The sequence below is a fragment of the Coloeus monedula genome, assembly GCF_965178545.1.
Source record: "Coloeus monedula genome assembly, chromosome: 9".
Classification (NCBI taxonomy): Eukaryota; Metazoa; Chordata; class Aves; order Passeriformes; family Corvidae; genus Coloeus; species Coloeus monedula.
Genome location: NC_138789.1, coordinates 4,953,441 through 4,973,914, shown reverse-complemented (window position 1 = coordinate 4,973,914; position 20,474 = coordinate 4,953,441). Strand labels below are relative to the sequence as shown.

At 40.8% G+C, this 20,474-nt stretch overlaps 1 protein-coding gene across 1 annotated transcript in view; it reads left to right on the top strand.

Moving 5' to 3' along the window:
* The window catches only part of RGL1 (ral guanine nucleotide dissociation stimulator like 1), a 55,792-nt gene that overhangs the window by 4,029 nt on the left and 31,289 nt on the right, over nt 1-20,474 (top strand). The window contains exon 3 of the mRNA XM_082286935.1: nt 16,847-17,055. Coding sequence (XP_082143061.1) covers nt 16,847-17,055 — 209 coding nt within the window. The remainder of the gene's footprint in view (nt 1-16,846; nt 17,056-20,474) is intronic.

The window sequence follows — 20,474 nt, the reverse complement described above, 5'->3', positions numbered from 1 at the left end:
GAAAAAAAGGCATATTGGTAACTGGAAGGGAAGGTTTGGGAGTACAGCAAGGAATTTGAATGATGTGGTTAGAAAGTGAATGTTGTGTTTTAAAACTTTGTTTTCAGAAAGAACCTGAAAAATGGGATTCAGCTTCCCTCTGAGGATGTGAATGCAGCCCATGGGGAGGCTGGATGTCAGAGGATGGTGCTATTGTCTCTGAAGAAAAGGCACCAGAGCATATCAGACAAATGTTCTGGGGGGTTTTGATCTTGAACTGACAGCCAGGTACCCGTGAAATGAACCAGAGACGAGTTGAGTCATACTGTAGCCAGAAGCAGATCAGAACAGCCAAACAGTGGCTGTAAAAGTAGATCAGCCACTAAATACCTGAATTTCTGGGGCCAGGAGGAATATGCTAACAGTGTGAATGGCGTGGGGAGGTGAACTCCAGCCGGTGATCTATAGGAAACAGTGAACAGTTGAAAGAGAAGGGGAAAAAGCAGCGAGTAGAGAAGTAAGTGGAGAGATGGGGGGAATTGGGGGAGGGGGAAGAGTGGTGCAGGAAGAATAGACGCGTGGGTGGGGTGTGGGCAGGTGGACAAGATTACTAAAGTAAAAGCAAATGAGGTTTTAAAATGCTGTGAAGTGACTATTGTCGAGCCCCCGTTAAGCAGCTGGAGTGCTTTATCTCCCCCTTCCAGGAGTTAGAGAGGGATGGGCCACTGTTGTCCAGCCCTGGGAGAGGAGGGAATGGTGAGGAATGAGCCGCTCAGACAGGAGGGGCTCCCGAATACCTGCAAATGTCTTTCCTATCACAGTCCTTCATCTGGGAAGGAGTGAGGAAGAGACCTACGGTGTGTGAGTATTCAGTGAGGCAGGTCACAGGAAATGTAGCCAGGAACAGGAGTTCCCCAAGCCTCAGTGCTGAGTCTTCACACCTGACATGATTGCTGAGCTTTCAGAGTCCATCCTTGCCATCAAGTTTCTTGCTTTACTGATGGATGACATGGACTCCTCTTCCTTTGAGTCTTAAATATCCAGATAAGTACTCTGCTCACTTATGGCCAGGCTGCCTGGCTTCATTAGGCATGGATTACACATCTAGAGGAGATTTTAGAAATTTGGTTTTTACTTTTTGCTTTCTCTTTTTGGCTACAGCTGAACTTCTGGCTCTGGGGTTTGTTCAGGCAGAGATGGATTCAAAATATAGCTTGTCTCAAAGTGTCTTTAATATTATAATGTTTGGTGTATAGCAGAATATGTTCTTCCAAAATTGTAAATGAACTGCTGTTAGAAGGGTGCTTTTCAATACCTTAAAATGCTAAAAGAGAAAAAAGCTGAAAAGTAGCAAATCTATCACTTAATATTTGTGTGTTTTCTTAACACTGCAATTATTTGAGAATTACCTTTTCTGGGAATTTTGGGGTGTTTTAAAAATAAATTTTTTAATTAATTTTTTTTTTAAGTTTTGTTTTATTTAGTGCAAGTGATTGCCTTGCACTGAAAACTGCATGTGACCGCAAGTTTGGCTTCTAAACACCTCTACAGTCACATACATTGGCAGGAAGCTTGTGCTGGAGAGTTCAGACAGAAGAACATTGCAAAAACTTGTGACTAACTAATCTGTATCCCAGTTGGGACCTGGGACCTCTCTGTGACTCAATCAATATGTCAGAAAAGAAGCTTTAGTCTGGATTTCTTTCTTTCCAGCACAGACCTCCTAACTATGGGTTGAGATTTAAGTGGTGCCTGGAATCATCAACATTTAGGAAAAAGCAAAACCTCACATTTTCTCTGAGCCTGCTCCTGCCCTCCCACGTGCCCTCCTGAGCCAGCTCTGTGATTTCTTTTTCATCTTACCCAGATGTTCTGGTCAAGTGTAGCTTCCTATAGAAGCAGCAGGCAAGGGCTTGGCTGGTCATTGTCCTTGCTGCAGCTTGCTGTTTTGTTTCTTGATTTAGAGCATGTGTTGGTCACTCTTAGCTAAAGCAGACTCTTTTAATCAGGTTCCCTCAGCCTGTCCTGACTGCCCAGACCGAGGCCAGGGTGTAGCTCTGTCCGTATGTTTGGCAGAAGCAGAAAAGCAGCTCCCAAGGAGCTGACAGGCTCCCTACAGAAACTGAGCTGTGCTACTGTCCACTCCAAAGTCTCTGAGGAACTATCTTGGAGAAGGAAGAAGGATGGGGTGTGCTCACATTGGTTTTGCATGCGGGAAGATGCCTGCTAGTTGCTGGAGATCCACAAAGTAATGTATTGAATGATTTTACCTATAGACATGTACACAGTTATCCAAAAGAAAGCTTTGGCATCTAACTCAGCTTGTCTTTTGGTTTGGAGTAGGCTCCTTCCTCCTGTCCTTCCTTCAGTTGTGAGCGTAGTAGTACCGTGGTACTATTCACAGCCCTTATTAATGACTTCTCATGGAATATTTTTCTCCTCACTTCCTGGTTTAGGCACAGATCTCTGCTCTAGGGATATCCTAAGTAGCAGTCTTGGATGCAGTCATCAGCTGGTTAATAGAGGCTGTGTATGCAACAGACACTCAAAAATGGAAACTGAGCCTATTAAGTGGTTTAAAATGGAAGCCTGAAAGATTACTGTCCATTACTTTCCTAGTTCCAAATCCAAAATGCATAATTAGAAGGGTGACTGGCTTTGTAGCACACTGTCATGCTCTCAGTTGAGTGTAAAACCTCTCACTCCAAGCTGCCAAAGTGTGACAGGGTGGCAGTGCTTTAATCCTGTGGTGTTACTAAGGCTGAGTTAGGGCTGGGATACCCTGGCACAGCCATGAGGAACCAGGGAGAGATAGGGGCAGCCTCCCTTCCTGGGGCTGTGCAGAGGCACCTCTTGCTAATGATTCTTATATTAAGTGGAATAACAAGAGTTAAGGGAGCCTCTTGAGCAAAGCTGCTGGAGACTTCGGTTGCTGCACTGGTTGTACCTGCATTTTATGTATCTCCCAGCCAGCCTGCTCATGGACAAAACTTGCCCTTGGCATACTCTCAGTTTACCTGTGACATACAGGATTAGAATGACATCCTGTGCTATAATTGCTTTCCCCTGGGAATTCCTCTGACAGCCAGGATGACTGTTTTTTTAAACTGTGCTACTTGGATGCTACAGGTTCTCCCTGAATTCCAGTGCCTTAACTGTCTTGCTGCTGACATCGCTGAATGTTATCTTGCTTGCTTTTTTAAGAAGCAGTAAGTGAAAGGAATAACCCCCAAATTTTGTTTGCTCTGCAAAGGACCTGGCGCTTTCTTTCTGAATGCTAGATCTAGGTCACTTGTTGGTTAAGGAAGAGTTGGCAAGGAATGTGGCGATGTGTCATCGGAAAGCCTGGAAGATGCAGCACATGAACTGGACTGAGATGCTGTACAGAGAACAGCCCTGGAGAAACCATTAGTTTTACAGTTTGGGTTTTGATGCCTTCATTTAAGGAACAGGGTGAAACATTGCAAGCACGTTAGTCACACTTGGATTTAAATTGAACCTTAGTAAAGCTAATTAAAAATATGTGTGTAAATGCATGCTTTGAACTTGCATCTTTTACTACTGCTGTTTTTTAAATATATAATTTCCTTTAGCCAGCACTGTAAGGGGGTGCAGCTGTGTGAAGAAGCCAGCACAAAGTAGTCAGATCATGCTTAGCTTCTTGGAGAAAACGGGGTTATTTTGTGTAACGGGTAAATAAACACTAACTTGGTGTGGATCCTGCTCTTGCTTGTCTTTGTGTAGTCACTGCATAGTGTCTTGTAAAGCAGAGGCAAAACGTGTGTGATGTCTAGTGTTAGTAGTGCATTAAGATAGTATCAGAGATTGTAAAAGATGATTCCTAAAGGGAATTGGAACCTCATTACTGAAGGGTTGAGCAGTTCACCAGCACTTGTCTCTGTGAAGGTGTCACAGTTTGCTCCTGCAGTCTCCCAAAAGTAGTTTTGCCCTTGATTGACCCCAAAAAGCTCTATATTCAGTGGCCATACAAGCACTTCAGAAGTGACTTGTAATTCTTCCTGGGTAGTACAGTAGCATGTAGGGCTCAACTCTAAAGTCTGTGTTAAGTTTTTACACCTTATGGAATAAGAATTTTATTGATGGATGAGGATGTGTGTTTTGTTTTAATTTTTTTCTTTTCTTTTATATAAAGAAAGTTTTAAAGCCATAGTGAGGAATTATATGTTTTGGACATGGAAATCCATTTACTGTTTATGGAAATCCTTTTACGTTGGACCAGACTGAACTCATGCTAATGCCTGAATACTGTAGTTCAGTTTAGCACCATGCTACCAATAGGTGACAATTTAGGGACTGCAAGGAAAGTGGGAATATATCCAAGTGAATTGATAATTGAGTTCTTACAGCGCCTTTCACCCAAATAACCTTCAAAGCATGGCTGCAGATTTTCTCTAGACTATGTTGGATGTTGTAACATAGCACAAAAGTAGGATTTGGGTAGGGATTAAAATTCAGCCTCGGTGGCCTGGGTTTGGGAGATTCCCCGTTCATTGGGGAGGTGGGAAAGAGATGGGGAAAAAGTGTTTCTGGGACGATATAACTTTGAAAAGGCTGGGGTTTTGGGGCTGCTGAAGGGTTTGAGCATTAAAAAAAGTTGAGTGACATGGATTGGCTGTCAGAGCTGCATGGTAATATTTATTTAGTGGCTTTATAGTGTTATCACATGGATATCTTCTTCACATGTGACACTTGCAGCAAGGAGCAGCTGCTTAGCAAGGCACAGCAGCACATGGAAACAATTTAGGACCAGAAATGAATTAATTTAAACCAGCTGGGGAGAAGAGCTGGACTTCTGAGAGTCCAGAGTTCTGTGGAAGCATTTGCCCCCCATGCAACAGCTGTTGTGAAAGGAAGCTCTAATATTAACTTACAGCAGGGAAGGGGGGAATGAAATGAAGCTTAGAAAATATTGTTAGGGAGATGACAGCAACTCCTCACTCATTTCTGGTGCTTGCTCCCTCATCTCAAAGGTAGGAGAACTAGAAAGGGGATCCACAGGTGGAGAGGGATTTGGAGACACTAAAAACGTGAGGACTGTTATATTTATGTCTTGGTGCAGCTGAGGTTGATGTGCAAGTTTAACAATAAATCCTCACAGGATTGAGGCTCCATTCTGGCAATGATTAGGAGGATATAGGAGAAGCATTCAAAACAGTGAGTGGAGAAGGGACACTTTATCTCCAGGGTGGTTTTGAAAGCAAGGGGGAAAAGAAATTAGTGATTTTATATTGCATGTAATTAACCTGATGGGACTTGCTGCTGGCAGAAGTAATTGAGTCCAACCAAGTCCAGGAGGATTCAGAAAGGATTGAACATTTATATAAATAATGAGAACAAATGCATGTGATTCAAAACACGAGACATCAATTTTTGAGATTTAGGTATAAAATGAACATGCCCTGCTGCTGAGAAGAGTCTTTTCCTTTAGGCTGGTTATTCTGAATGTTATGGGTGTTATTTCTTCACCTTCCTCTATAGCATCTGGCCATTGTTAGAGGGGGGAAAACATAGCTTAGTTTAAAATGACAATTATTATTTGTGGCTGTTTATAAATTTCTGGTTTCAATTTGTTTGCAGCAAATGTTTAATGAGGCAGAATAAGATTGAACATAGGTACTTATCAAAAGAATAATGAGGACTTTAATGCCCAGGAGGCGTCAGGGTCATATTGCCACATGGTAGAGGAATTTGGTGTGGGCTGGTTTTCCAGCAGTCCTGCAACCTCCTCCTCATTAAGGAGAACTCTGAGTGCTCAGATCTTGCTCTTTTTTGTATGTGTAAAGCACAAGTTTGCATCTGTGCAGTTTTAGACTCTGCAAAAGTAGGAATTGTGTGGGTTGCCCTTTGCTTTACCCCATTCATTTTCACGATAGCTGCTTTAAAAATGAGGCAGCTTGAGCAGAGCAGGGTACTCTACATGTGGGCTCCTCAGACCTTTTATGCAGTGGAAGAACAATGTCCTTTGACTTGCTGTGGTACCCTTTATTTATACTTGGCAGAATTGTTTGCTTTTTGTTGTCGCTTCCAATCGTGCTGAAAGATGTAATGTTCTGCCTACTGTAACTGTTCAGGTCTTTTCTCTGATCCATGTGCCATCATGGGATCTCTGAGTGTAGAACTTTCAGCAGATTTTGTTCCTAACCTCTCACATTTATCTCCATTTAGTTGCATAAGCCATCTGTTGCACATCAGAGCGTAGCTCACCTACAGCAGGTTTGGCAATGAAAATGAGATTTTGGCAGCTCCACCTCAGGTGTGAAGCTTTGTGCCACTTTGCGTGGTGGCATTCACTAACCTTTTGCTCTGCTGGGTTGCAGACTGATGGAGTTCTGACTTTTTCCTCTGTGCCACCTCTATGGCTGTCCCGCACATGGCTATGACACCAGCCAGCAGCGCTGCCCTTGGGCCACAATGGCACTAAGGAGGTGTAGGCATTTCATGTGCTTTTGTGGAGTAATCCTGTTATTATAGTGTTTTATTTAGTCTATTTTTTCTCTTATATTCATCCCACCTTTTTTGGTCTGAAAGCAGTTTAAGGGATTATTTTCTTTTCCCCTCCCACCCCTCAGCTGCTTTGTACAGTTGCCTTTCTCCCTATGGAGACTCAACCTTTCTTCCAGTCAATAGCCGTTCCTTTCTGGGGAGTCCATGGGCTCTTTGTGCAAGTAAAACAACATGTTTTTATTACAAAGTGGCATTTTCCACTTTGTAATAAAACGAAAGATCTCAGAATGATTGAACAATATGGAATGACTGAATGCTTTGAGATAGCCCTTGGGTTTCATACTGAAGACTTGTGGTAGATCTCATTAGACTGCCAGATCCCAATGGCTCACTGTTAGTAGCTATAAATCCTAAAGCAGAAATAGACATCATGTTAGAGCTATCTAGGGTTTTATTCCCTCCTGAATATAGTTTATGCCCCACACAAGCTTGCACACAATAAATTGAGTTTCTGTTTTGACTCGAATCAAGTGCAGAATGTTCTTCAGTTGTTTAGAGTATTCCTGTGGATAGAACTTGTCAGATGAGGTTCATAACATTTCAGAGATGTGTTGATGTTGGGATGGCAAACAAGTCAGTACACCCATCTGGATTAGCTGTAGTCTGCAGTGCAAAAGAGATTAATTAACTAAATGCTCCTGAGGTGCATTTGGAACCTGGTTTAAATATTCCATGCAAATAACAGCAAGAAAATTATGAAGATATGCCTCTGCTTTTGTTTGCTTGGTTTGTAGTAATCTCTGGCTGTACCTCTGATGCATTTCGTGTTTCTTAAAGTAGAAACCCTTTAGGGCACGGCCGGTGTCTTTGGTTTGGAGATGGCAGCCATTGTGCTGCTGTTGGAAATGCCCCATGAGTAACAACGTGTTTCACTTGGAAGGCAGATCTTAGGCCTCTGCATTCCTCCCATGGAGTGCTTCAGATTGATTCTGGCTGTGCTACAGGCTCCTTGCTCCATGGAGCAGAGAAAATGTGAATGAACTCTTGCACACTTACTTAAAGCACGCGGCTTGCATTCTTCCTGCAAAAACAGGCACTTTATTCGGGAAAACATCAAGTGGTCAGAGGGAGCAGGACAGGGGAGAGCAGAGGTCAGAGGGAGCAGGACAGGGAAGAGCAGAGGCTGTTAACTCCTGGTGGGTAATTAAACAACAACCCCCTCAAAAAAGAAGAAAAATCAAAACAACAGACAGCAAACGGGGACAACTTCTTATTTATCTGGCATTTTTTGCTCTTTTTTCCCCCTTACTTGTGAGCTATACTTATTTTGCATTCTGACTCAATACTTCTGCTTAATTATGTATTTTGATTTGTGTCTCTTGCCTGAGGATTTCAGTCTGAGTGCAAGGCAGCATTCTTAAACCAAAACACAAATATTTGCAGAGGGTTTGGGGACAGCTCACACCATTTGTGCTGGGGCAAAAGAGGAGGGTTCATGACTGGTGCTTTAGTTAGGAGAATGCAGTAGTTTATGTAAGTGTGCAGTAGTTTAGTTGTCACATGCTTCTGTTTGTCTGCTGACATGCAGAATTTCTCATAGAGAAAATGCCTGTACAACTGGGACAAGGATGTTGCCATCGCTTGCAGACACGCATGTAGCCAAACACAGTTACTCCCTGGCTCTGTAGGGGTGTGTGTGTGCAGGAGAACACCAGACAATGCCATACTCCATCCCTTGTAATATCTAGATAATATAGTAAAAATGCAGTTTGGCCTGGATTTATGATTGAGTTAATATTTTTGGACTCTTTCAGCACATAAATAAGTATTCAAGCTGGTAACACTTAATATTAGGAAACATTAGCTTCCTATTACTGCTTTTTCTACTCAGACACCACCCTGGAGATGCCTCTTAGTTTCAAAACAAAGGGTAGTAAAAAGCACAGCCATGGAAATGAAGTTTATAACGCAGTGTAGGTATGTTTTCATGATGTGGTCATAAAAGTGGTTACTGACTGCTAACCTATTTCTTTTTAAAAAGCTTAGAAAAAATTGGCATTAGAGATTGCTCACAGTAATTATTATGAGACATGTAACAGCATTTCTTGGGTATTTGTTGTTCCACAGAAATACCTTGTTCCCAGATCAGTTTACTTTAAAATATCAATCAGTCTTCTGCTAAGTATTTTCTCCTCTGTCAGAAGGCATTTCATCTCCCCACACCTACAGGTTTAATTTCCAGCTATTCCTACTATTTATAATTTATCACTCTTGCCTTGTTGTTTATACTGGATGCAGGGGCAGTTTACACTGATTTCCTGAGTCAGTATAAATTTAATTTCTGTGTACTGTTTGAGCAAGCTTTACAGTGTGAAAGGAGAGCCAACAATACAATTAGGATGAATAAAAGCATTTTGGGTTATGTCATATGCATTCATGCTACTATTATGCAACAGAATTATTACTTGTGGCATCCTTAAATCCATTTTGAATTTAGCACTGCTGCCTCATACAGGACCTTCTTTGTTTCTACTGATTGAGCAGAAAGTGATGATGAGCTCCACAATTAATTTAAATTACATTTCTGGAAGGAGATAAAAATAGTGTGACTTTTCACAGGACAAGTGAATACTTGTTGGTAGTCAAAAATCATGATACCATATGAAATCTGTCTGATTGTGTTAGTGATAATATCAGTCATCCCCTCTTTTTGCTACGCTTGGTGTTTATTAAAAAATGACAGAGTATTTTAGCATTTTTTCTTGAAAGAAACATGGCAAAGGGCTTTGCTGACCACTGTTTCACAAACAACATTTAATAGCTTTCCTCTGGCATTTCTTAAGATAGGCATAGAGTTGTCATTTTTAACATCAAGGCAGCTTAGAAATATTGTATATAAATACAGAATTTGCTGTGCTGTGAGATTGAACCTCTAAGTATTCCTCAGATGGCAGGCGCACTGTACCTACCCCTGTAATCTATGATCAGAAGCACTAGAAGCTGTTTCAGACTGAAGTAAAATGTTTGAGCTGTCCTGCCACCTTTTATACTTGTTTTCTCTGCTCAGCGCCTCTTCTTTTCTCCCTTATGGTTCCCAGTAATGGTTCCTGGGTGCTTTGGCACCTCCAGATTTCCAGGGCTGACTAGAGGCTGTGAGAGTGTGGGGAAGGAGGAAGAGGAGTTAAGATAAAGGCTGTGAGCAGAAGCAACAATTACTATTTCTGGGGCATAGGGGAGCTGCACCAGCTGCCTTTACCTCCTTAGGGACCCTCTGTAATTCATACCTGGAAAAGGCTGTTAGTAGTTTTCACAATTAATCACTGCCTGCTTTATGCAAGTTCCGGCAGACTTTGTAGAGCTCTTCTTTCATGGAGACACTGTGTAACACTTCCTTTGGCTCCAGAAGTCAAAATATTTTCGAAAATGAGCTGATTGTACTGCCAAAATGGGCACTAAAGCCCATTTCCTTGCCTTCATCCTGGTGTTCTGCTCACTTAGCTGTTCATTATTTTGAGTATTTATTTACTGCTTGGTTTGGAGGTTGGACATTTTGGTGTTTCTGGGCACTGAAGAGAGGAAGATACTGAGTTTTACAGATAATTTTCCTCTAATAGAGGAGAGCTTTGGGAAGATACTTAGTACGGGACACATTTATTTACTGGATTATAAGAGTGTTTCTAGTAAATGTCATTTGATGACAGATAGTCCTCCAACAATGTAATATGCACATGACTAAGAGTCTTACCTGACTTAATGGTTTCTTTTTCTTACTTTTCAGTTTTAAATTAGGAACTTGCTAAGCTTCAGTGTCCAATCAAAACCACCACAAGGAGTATTTCATAATACGAGTTACAAAATTAATACATCCCTGGCATGCCTAAAAGGGAACAGGGTTGTGATGAACTGCAGATCTGTGAAATACAACAAACAAAAAAGAAACATGGGTTATCTGATGTTTCAGGTTCAGTTAACTCAATGATGACACCAAGTCAGACAAGAGAAGAGGGTGAGAGGCCTTGTATTGGTTTTGTTAAAAGTCCTTCTAGCAAGAGAGGTGAGAGGCAGGATGAGAGGGAACTTTTCGTAGGTAGGAAGTGACAAGAAGGTAAGTGCATAAATTGTACAAGGTAGAGATGGAGCTTCGGAGCTGTTCAGGTGATTTTTTTTTTTTCTTTAAAAACATTGTATGCTGCACAGTGAACCTCTTGGATGAGTTGATTCTCACTGAATAATATGGTGACATTCCTTCGCTGCACAGATGCTTCTGAGTGGGTAAAGTCAGAGCAGGAATTTCTATGTTCCCATGGCTGGTTAAGCTCCACCATTTGTAAGAGCGGCACAATGCCATTTTAACCTAGACCTCTTTGAAGATCCAGTTTAGTAATGCACTTGCTAAAACTTCTTTAGATGCATGCAGGGAGGTGATGTGTAAATTAGGTCTCTTTACTTTTGCTGTGATTCATTTAGAGCTGGTCCCACAAAATTCACCATATCCAAATGAGTGTAAATTTGCATCAGTTCAGAAGGTGTGAGAATGCACAGCTCAGCACCATGGAATGCCTCTTGTTTCTTATTTTCCCCAGAGTGGCTTTAAGTAGCTGCAAGTTGCCCGAGTGAAAGGGTTCTAACTGAGCAGCAGCGTTTGTGTAAGAGGCTTTTTTCCTTTTCTCTTTTTCCCTCTAAATCTGCCCCACAGCTTTTGTGACTGTTTGCCAGCGCTTCAGACAGATACCAACCAGGCTGTGAGCTTTGAGGAGAAAACGAGAATGCCTTTTGTGTCATGATCATGGAATTAATTGGTCCTGGAAACTCTGGATCGCTGCCAAGAATGGGTATGTGACAAGAAAGGAAAGGAAAAGGGCGGAGCTTTGGAAATTCAGGAACACTCCTTTTCGGATCTTAGGAAAGAGCTCATAAACTTATTTTGGCTTCTGAGTTTGGTGCAGTCAGCATGCAGAGTTATGGTTTTGTGTGGTTTTTTGGGTTTGGTGGGGTTTTTTGTTGTTTTTGTTTTTTGTTGTTGTTTGTTTTTTTTAAACAGTATCCAAAATGAGAAAATGGGAGTTAGTGAAGTGGAGAGAGTTCTGTGGAGAGCCCTGGTGTAATTTTATTTCATTTCATTTCCAAGTGCGCTGTAGGATAAAAGCAGCTGTCTTTGTCTGCAGGACGTCCACCGCTGGCCACCCAAGCCCTGCACTGCCAGTCACACTTTCCTAGGCTGGAAATTCTGCTCCAAATTCACAGTTTTCTCCCATGCAGGCTGTTTTCAATGCTGGCAACTGGGCACAGGGATCTGCAGGCTCCAACTCCGCCGGGCCCACAGAACTGAGGGCAGGAGGCAGTGGGGATGGGAACGGCCTGGCCCAAAAAGCACTTTAAATACTTGTGACTCCATTTGATAAGATTAGCCGAGGCACTGCTATGTGACATTGTTTGGGCAAAATCGCCACTTCTCAGAGGGTTTTTTTGTTCAGCGGTCATGTGGTGGAGTTGGGAGTCGGTGCAGATGAATGTCAGCTGCTGTGGGTCTGTCTGTCCTGCACCCACGGCACAATCCCGCTTCCTTCCACTCAGTTAGAAACTCCATCAAGGTCTTTGTTGGAAGGAAACGCTTTGTCAAAAAAGTTGTTAATGTCTTTGCAGTTGTTCTTTACCAAAATACTTGACTAAGATAACTAAACAACTTCTGTTTCATGTGTCTTGCTGTTTTTTTAGTGATGTGTGTCTGCGTGTTAAATGAAGGCTATTTTAGGTTTTTCTTCTCTTAGACTGACATTATGGATGCTTATATTTCTGGAGCTTTTCAAGTTCAATCATTCCATGATTTGATTTTTTTTTTCCTTTTTTTAAAATTCCCCCAAGGATGAGTGTAGATATAAAAATTATGTATTGGAGAAACCTGTGTGTAAGCAATGGGAATAAAATAAGGTTAAAATCACAAAGAGCATCTTATTTCTACTTTCAGAAGGTTAAAGCAGACTCATATTTAGACAAACATTGACAATCTTGATTAGAGTGCTTTATTTTCATTTAACATAGACGTTACTGCACTTCAGGCACTTTTATTCCAGCATAGGGTGCCTGTCCAGTAAGTTAATTTAAAAGAAGAATGGAAAACTCTATCTGGAAAAGCTGTAAGTTTCAAGGAAAGTGAAAAGCGTTTAAAAATCTGTCAAAATTGCATTTAAAGTGTTAGTTAGATGCTCTGAAAATAACAGCAGAATTTCTGAATAAAACAAATCTTTAGTGGAGTGGTAATGTTTCAAATGACTGAGCTGGAAGAGTATTTGATATCTCCTTTTCTTATTGTTCATCCTAGTTGTTTTAGTATTTTTTTCCAGTCTGTGTAATGAAAAACAATTAGATTGATTTTATTCCATGATTCTCACTTCCAGAATCTCAACAGATAATATTTGCATTGGGAAAAACCTGCAGAGCAGTGGGGTTTTTTGGGTGAAAGCAATTGTTTCCAGTGATATTTCTGAGATACTTACTATAGTTCTGTATATCTTTCTTTGGGTAGCATCCTGGTTTTGTACTGATCAGAGTTTTAACTCTCCTTTTTTTCTTGAGTCTCTAATCCCTCTTGCTAGGCTGTAGTATTAATTTAGGAAATGGTGGCATTTATAGTTAATTTATATTCCCACTGAAGCTTAAACAGGTAGTGTTTGGAGGAAGTTTTCCAGCCTGTATGTGTTTTGGTCTGCATGGAGCTCTCCTGTTTCAGCAAGAAGTGTGTACGTAGGTAATGTTTTGCGCTGTAGAGCTGTAAGATGATCACATTAAAGAGAGTGGGCCCCTCAGAAGGTACAGCGTTGCCAAGGGTTAGTAAAGATTTTGGAATTACACTACATCAGTGTGCACACAACCTCAGAAAATAAGGATTTGCAAGGATACCTCCATTTAATCTTTCTACATTTGCTTTTAAAAGATGCTGTCCGTCTTGTAGGAAGCTACTTGCGCATCACTTACACTTGCAGATTATCAAGGCTATAATCTGTTGCCTGAAAAATCAAAGTGAGATTTTAAAATACATAAATTAGACTCTAAAATGTCATATCTGTTTGTTTTAGAGGACCAAGAAAATGTTACTGAAGCCCTGAGATGTTGAGGTCTCTGTTAGACCACTGGACACGGTGCTGAAGGAGACAAACAGGAGCTGGAGAGCTTTTTTAGTTCTTTGGATGCACAAAACAGTGCAAAACTGGTGTCATTTATTGATACCACTAACAGTGGTCACCATGCACTCCTGTCAAAAATTGCAAAGAGCTTTAGGAGCACCTTTTCATGGCAGTGAGTAGAGTGTTCCTCTGAGCAGAGGGCACGAAAGCAAACATGAAAACTCCTTTGCCTTTGGGTAGCCTAGTTGTGTCAGCGAAGAGATGGCCTCTTGATTAAATCCAGACTGAGCAGTTTCCTGTTAGCGTGAAACTTAGCCCACAAGGTCTTATTCTCAAAGCCTGTTATTGAGCTCATCTGCCAAGTCCCTTTTCCTTTTAAACTTACAGGCAGAATTACTAAAATAATACAAATACAAGCAATCCCAGAACTCTCACAATGGTTTCTAACAGTTTGATGTTTTGTCAGCAAAGTTTTTGATTTTTCAGAGTTTGAGGTTGGTTTGTTTTTGCTTTGGTGGGATTTTTTTTTGGGTTTTGTTTCTTTTTAACATTCTCCCAACATGATGTCTTGGGGAAGTTGTAGTGTTGCAATTAATGGAAAATTTAGTGCGTGTATCGGTCTTGGAAGCAAATTCTGCCCTTGTTTTGAATATATTCACTGTGAGAAATGAGACAACTCTTAAAAAGATTAATTTATTGAAAACAGAAAAATTGAAAAATTACAGAAATTAAAAAAATATATAAAAATTTGGGATCCTATGGCTCGGTAGATGGTATGCCCCAGGAGCGCAGGGATATGAGATCTTCTGGCTGAGACAGCACTAAACCTCAGGTAGAGAAAAAGAACTTGCAGTGCTGGGTTGACTTAAAAAAATTACTAAGAGCCCCTTAAAAGGGGTAAGGCTTTTAATGCCCAGCACCAATGTCTCCCACAGGTAGTCTGGAGAGAGCAAGAGGGGAAGAGAGAAGAGAGCCCGCCTCTCGGCTTCGTCCTTTTTATAGTTTTTGCTCCGCCCCCAGTCTGCCCATAGCCCGCCCACAGCCTGCCCCTTCGGTCCAAGGCGATTGGTGCTTTCCGTTTGATGGATCATCTCCATCCACCAATGGCTCATCGTTGTCAAAGGGGGTGGTATCAGTTAGAGATAAGGGAATACAATGCCTTCATTAAAATTCAGGTGTTCAGGTTGCCATGGAACTTGCCTGCAGAGTAATGGCTCTGTAGCTAAAAATAACTGCTGGCTATTAAGACTGGGTGGGGGGGTTTTGGCCTTGGAATCAAAATGCAAGTGAAACACCTACAAAAAGTATTAAAATACATCCAACACACCTCAAAACACTTGTAAAAGTATACAGTAAACACAGGAAAGGTAACTCTTATGGTGTACCAGTGGTTTGAATTTTGAGAAGGGGCAAGTTTGTGATTTTTAACTGGGAAAATTTTAACTGGGAAGGGTGCAACTCTATTAATAAACTTTAAACAAATGGAAACACTGATAATGGAACTGGATTTTTGTACCTGGGCTGATGGGTTAATTGTAACATTCAATTTAAAAATAATTAACTCAAAATTAATTATTTAAAGCACTTAATATGCAAAGACCAAGCACAAATAGGGATTTCATGTATGACACTCACCTGAGAGAATGAGAGGGTTTTATGTGCCCTGAGTAAATGTGTCCATAAACCATTACATTGTGAGCGGGTCAATCTGCTGGATTGAAAATAAAGAGTTAAATACAGTGGTGCAGATTTTCGTCCCTGTCAGAAAGTGGTTGTATTGTGTAACTAGTTATTTTTAAAAGGGTATTTTAATTGTTAGATGAAGAATTAGCAAGAAAATTGTAAATTTATTTTTTTTGTGTATGAACCAAGTTTTGCTTAAGGAATATTTGAGTGTAAGAGAGTTACATAGTGGTGACAACATATCCTGTTAATGGTTTTGTAATGACAGTGTCATACATAATTCCAGATACACTTTTAGTTCATTTTTATAATTCATATATATTTCCAGATCCACCTTTAAGTCAGATATATGACAAGTTATATGCCTTTAAAAAAGATGTAAGATCCATGGAACAAAATGTAGCAATTTTTTTCCCTGTCTAATCTGTTTTGGTTGGTTTTTTTTTTAATACAGGCAGTAGGTTGTGTTTTAATGTCACAGTAAGGGTTTGTTGGATCTCATTAAGATGGGAAATGAGATAGCAGAGCTTTGTAATAATATTAGAGACAGAACCTTAGAATGATACTAAAGACATCTATATTGTTTAAAACCAAAAGGGATGTCTATTAGAAGCAATTCCAAAGCAGTGGAGGGTAGTGATGTAAATAGGAAGAGAGTGGGATTCATTCTTAATTATCTTATTAATAGATTATTTTTTCCTTTGAGTTTTGTCAGTATCCTGAGCCAGGGTTGGTAGTGACTATCATTAACATGCTGTCTTCATGCCCTCAGTATCAAGGTGTTTGTGTAAATATTGGACATTTTTTATTTATAATCCCAGTTTTAAAGCTTTTTATCTCACATACTTTACAAAATAGGATTTAAACGAGTCAAAAAAATACTTTTCTGAACTATCCTCTAAATAATGGCAGAATTTAAGGAAATGTTCTTTCAGACTCAAGGCAGGCTGTAAGCATTTAAAACAAATGCTGTTTAAAAAACATACCCATACACAATCCCAAACCCTAGATTTATGGACAAATATTGTGCCGAGTGGAAACTGTAAGAGAAAATTGAAGTGTTAGAATGCCTTGTTTGCAAGATGAGTTTGACACCCTCCTTGCAAAAGTATCTTGAAATGTTTTTGCACCAAATGTGTTCTGACCTTGGGTCCTGTGTGACACTGCAAAGTTGATATTTTCAGCAAGGGAATCACAGGTGCCAGTACTTAAGTTATGGTCAGTTTTCATGTTTATTCAGAAGTTAAATGAAACACTGAATTAGGACTTTTGTTCCCTTCAGTAATATTACTCTTTGTGGGATAATGGATTGTCTTTTAGTTAATAATATATGGTGGAATCACGACTTAACTTGATAGTGGTCAGATTGTAAAATATTTTTTGATCATGTCAGAGAAATGTTTTAAAATAAAGTTGCTTAAAAAATCCATTATTTGATACAGCATTTGGTGCTTGGAGAGCAGCAAATATTGACAAAATCATTTAGTAACTGGTGATGGCCAATTCGCGTGAAAAGATAGGATTTAATCCATTGGAATCTGTGCCAGGGATCTGTCTCCTGCCTGACTTTTGCACTTTGCTTTTGTTTCCTTTTGTAGGGTGAAGGAGACCAGTTACCCCCAGAGCACACTGTCAGACAGTATGAAACATCCAAGATCAGGGCTATAAAAGCTGGAACTTTGGAGAAACTGGTGGAGAACCTTCTCACAGCTTTTGGAGATGCAGATTTTTCCTACATCAGCATCTTCCTTGCAACATACAGGGCCTTTGCTTCTCCCAGGGCAGTGCTGGAACTTCTCCTGGACAGGTAAGAGCCACTGCTGTGCACAGCAGGGGAACAGGGGAAAGTCGTCAGGAACTTCCTCCCTTGCTTTTAGTGGGCATGGATTTAATAGCCTGTTGTCAAGAATACTGCAAAATCCAGAATTTCAGCATAAACATCCAGTCTATAAATGCATTGCTGCTCACATCCCAACTCTCATAAAGCATAGGTAAGGAAATTGTTCCATGTCTGGCTGCTAAAGAATCCAGCTGGACCAACACAGCAAAATTAATACAAGTTTCCCCCAAAAAACCCAACAGAATGCATGGGCTGCAAAGTCATACCTAGAATAGATTCCAAAGTTTTGCTGGATACCAATATTTTCAGACCTTGTTCTTCTGTTTGGGGGCTGCTGATTCAGAACAGGGATTGTACAAACACAAGAAAGAATGGGAGAGCAAATTCTATTACGTCACGTGAATATGCAGCCATAAATTTTTGCAGACAGCCCAGGAACTGCTAAATGTTATAAGAATAGCTTTTATGGTCAGACTGTTAAATCATGGCTGCTATGTCTGCATAAATGCTTGGAACACACAGCATTAGTTTCTCACCCTAAATTCTAACTGAGACATGACTGGGTCCTTATTTTGGGAGTGTCATATTTGTTGCACTTTCAAAATCCGTGATTTGCAGAAATGGTTGCTCTGGCATGAAGTAATTAGAACAGAGAAGTGGCATAAGAACTCCTAGGGTTTAATTTTTGCTCTCCAACTAGGTAGATAAGGAACAAGGCATGGATAAATTATCTGTGCTTTTCTTTTCTATCTGAAAAGGACAGTCTTGTCTGCTTTGTAGGAATGCCATCTGGCTCAATTAGAAAAGATAATAACAATAATAACCTGACAGTCAGGTAAGCAATCAGCTGAGAAAAGAGCAGCCATCCTGGAGAGTTGACTTAGTTACAGTTACATTGACTGCTCTCTACTTTATCTCTCAGTCCATCCCAATTCTGGTTCAGAATGTGAGGAATAATAAAAATTGACAGTGGATACATACAAGAATATAAAAACATTAAAGCTCTAAGGAAGTTGACCCTGCCCGCCTCCTCTCACGCTGATTTAAAGAGGTGAAAATGTCAGGAGAGGGCAGGAAAGCCCAGGAGAACTGTCTCCATAGAACAGAACTCTCTTTTCTGAGCCCAGTTTCGATCTTGCTGGCTTGTGTACCTCTCAGAGCAACATAAAACGCCCCCTTCAGAGGAGCGGGCTGCCTGACCTTGTCAGCATCATCCCCAGCCTTTTATAATGCACAACAGGACCCACAGGAAATCCTAGGAGGTTACCACACCCTTCCCCTCTCACAAATCTTAGCAGTGTAGTGCTTAAGAATCCATGGATGTTTCTCTTGGCTTTTTGTATATCATGGATACTTGCAAGTTTTATGGCTTGGGAGAAAATATAGATTAAACTTAAGATATAAAAGTTGGAATGATATACATGTAGCTGAGGAATATGGACTTGTGAAGAAAAGCAGATGTTATAAAGAAAAGAATTGAAAAAAAGATGGATTGTAATTGATTTTAACCATCTTGGTTTTCATCTCTAGATTAGTTGAGAATAAGTAGCCAAGCATCTACATTTTTGCAACTTTGTTTTTAGTGATACTTGTTAATAATCAGGGTACAGAGACTAAAGTGGGTGTCAGTGCATAATTCGTGTTTTGTTTTGTGTGCCAGTGAAGTAATAATGAAAAAGGCAATCTTTTTTTTTTTTTTTTTTTTTTTTTTTTTTAAAGGCAGCACAGTTTTGGCATTTGTTGTCAGTTTTAATTTCATCTGAAGAGCTTGAGCCCTGTCTCTTATTCAGGGTTGTGAAGTAAGGGAACAATTAGGAGTAGCAGTGCTAAGCTCTTGTTGTTTGGTCCAAGGGAGAACAGTGATGTGACCAGATCAAAACAGGCCCCTCCAGCTTTTCACAGGTGAGCAGCTCCTTGGGAGAGAGGAGGGAATAGCACCCACATCTCCCATTTGCAGGGTATTACATTTTGTAGGTACATACTCACTGGAAAACTTTCTCCGCAGTGTATTTGTGGAACCTGGATCACCCTCAAACCCAGTGCATTCAGTTTATGCTGGATTTGCTGTGGATACAGTGCTGCAGAATTGTCTGATTAATGTGTTAGACTTACACAAACCCAGCTTACACAAAAAGTCCTGGGACTCTTGGGAAAATGTCCTGGGAAATGTACATATCCTGTATCCTAAGTGTGTGGGGATACCTGTTGGTCACTTGATGCTGTCTGCAGAGTATCGTGTCCAAGCAGCGCAGTACTGACTGAATTTGGGGCAGGAAGCATTTACGGTGTCCAAAAGCAGGTGAGGTGCTCTTCCCTGAGTCAGGGAAACAAATAAAAAAGCTGATGCTGTGCTTAAGAGAAACTTTGGTTTTAGAAACAGTTTCAGAAATCTGGTTGTTGCATTTTTTTTATTTTCTTCCCTCCAGGATTTCACATTACCCTTTTGCTTTTGATTAAATTTGAGACCGGAGCCCTATTAATTTTTTTACCCAGATTCAGCCTATTGAGTTTTTTTTTAAGATAGATTAGAAGTCACTAGACAAAATCTTGAACATAGGCTGGGATGTTGAGAAGTGAATGGGACGACTTGTGTTTCCAAAGGTATTCAGGAGTAATTGAACATCCACATCCCTTTAGCATTCATGGGAGTTCAGCATCTAAGCGCAGCAGACAGCTTTGGAAATCTGCTTTTAACACTGTACATTCTGATATTTTCTAGTTATTTGGTACAAGTGGGCAGGGAGAGCTAAAAGAAAAAGATCCTGTTGGCATTTTGATGTGGAAGCCCTCCATGGAAGTTCCTGGAGGGAAGAAGAGTGGCTCCTCCTGCCCCTGGGTGTGGGGATAGAGTGTGGTGCCTTTGGTATTCCCAGGGGGATATTGCAAAGTGTGATGGAAGCCAGAGTTGGTTAGCTATCCAGATGAGGGTAGAAGGAGGCCAAATTCCTCTCCTCCATTTTGTATTTTGCCCTGATAACTGTGTTCCTCAGAAGTGGAGCCGTGCTGTGCTTGGCGCAGGCACAGATAAAGTAGCAACCAGTCCCTGTCTGGAGCAGTTTACAGAGGAGGGAATTAAGACTGTTTGTGGGAGAGCTGGAGCTGGGTAATGACAGCAAAGAACAAGTTAGTTTCATGTTTCCCACTCGTTCCTTTTGCTGAAGGGTGAATGGAGAGGACAGGGGAGGCGGAGGGGGAGCATCGAAGGAATAGGTCCTGCAGTAGCAGAGCCACACGTTTTGGGACAGCAGCTTTGTGGTGTTTGACTCACTGCTGTTCCTGTAGCATCTATTATTTCTTCTCTTCTTCCTTTATATCAGGTAGCTTGTCTACTCAACTCAAGAAGTGAGTTGTCACTCCATGTCACTTCCATGACTCCATGTGTGTAG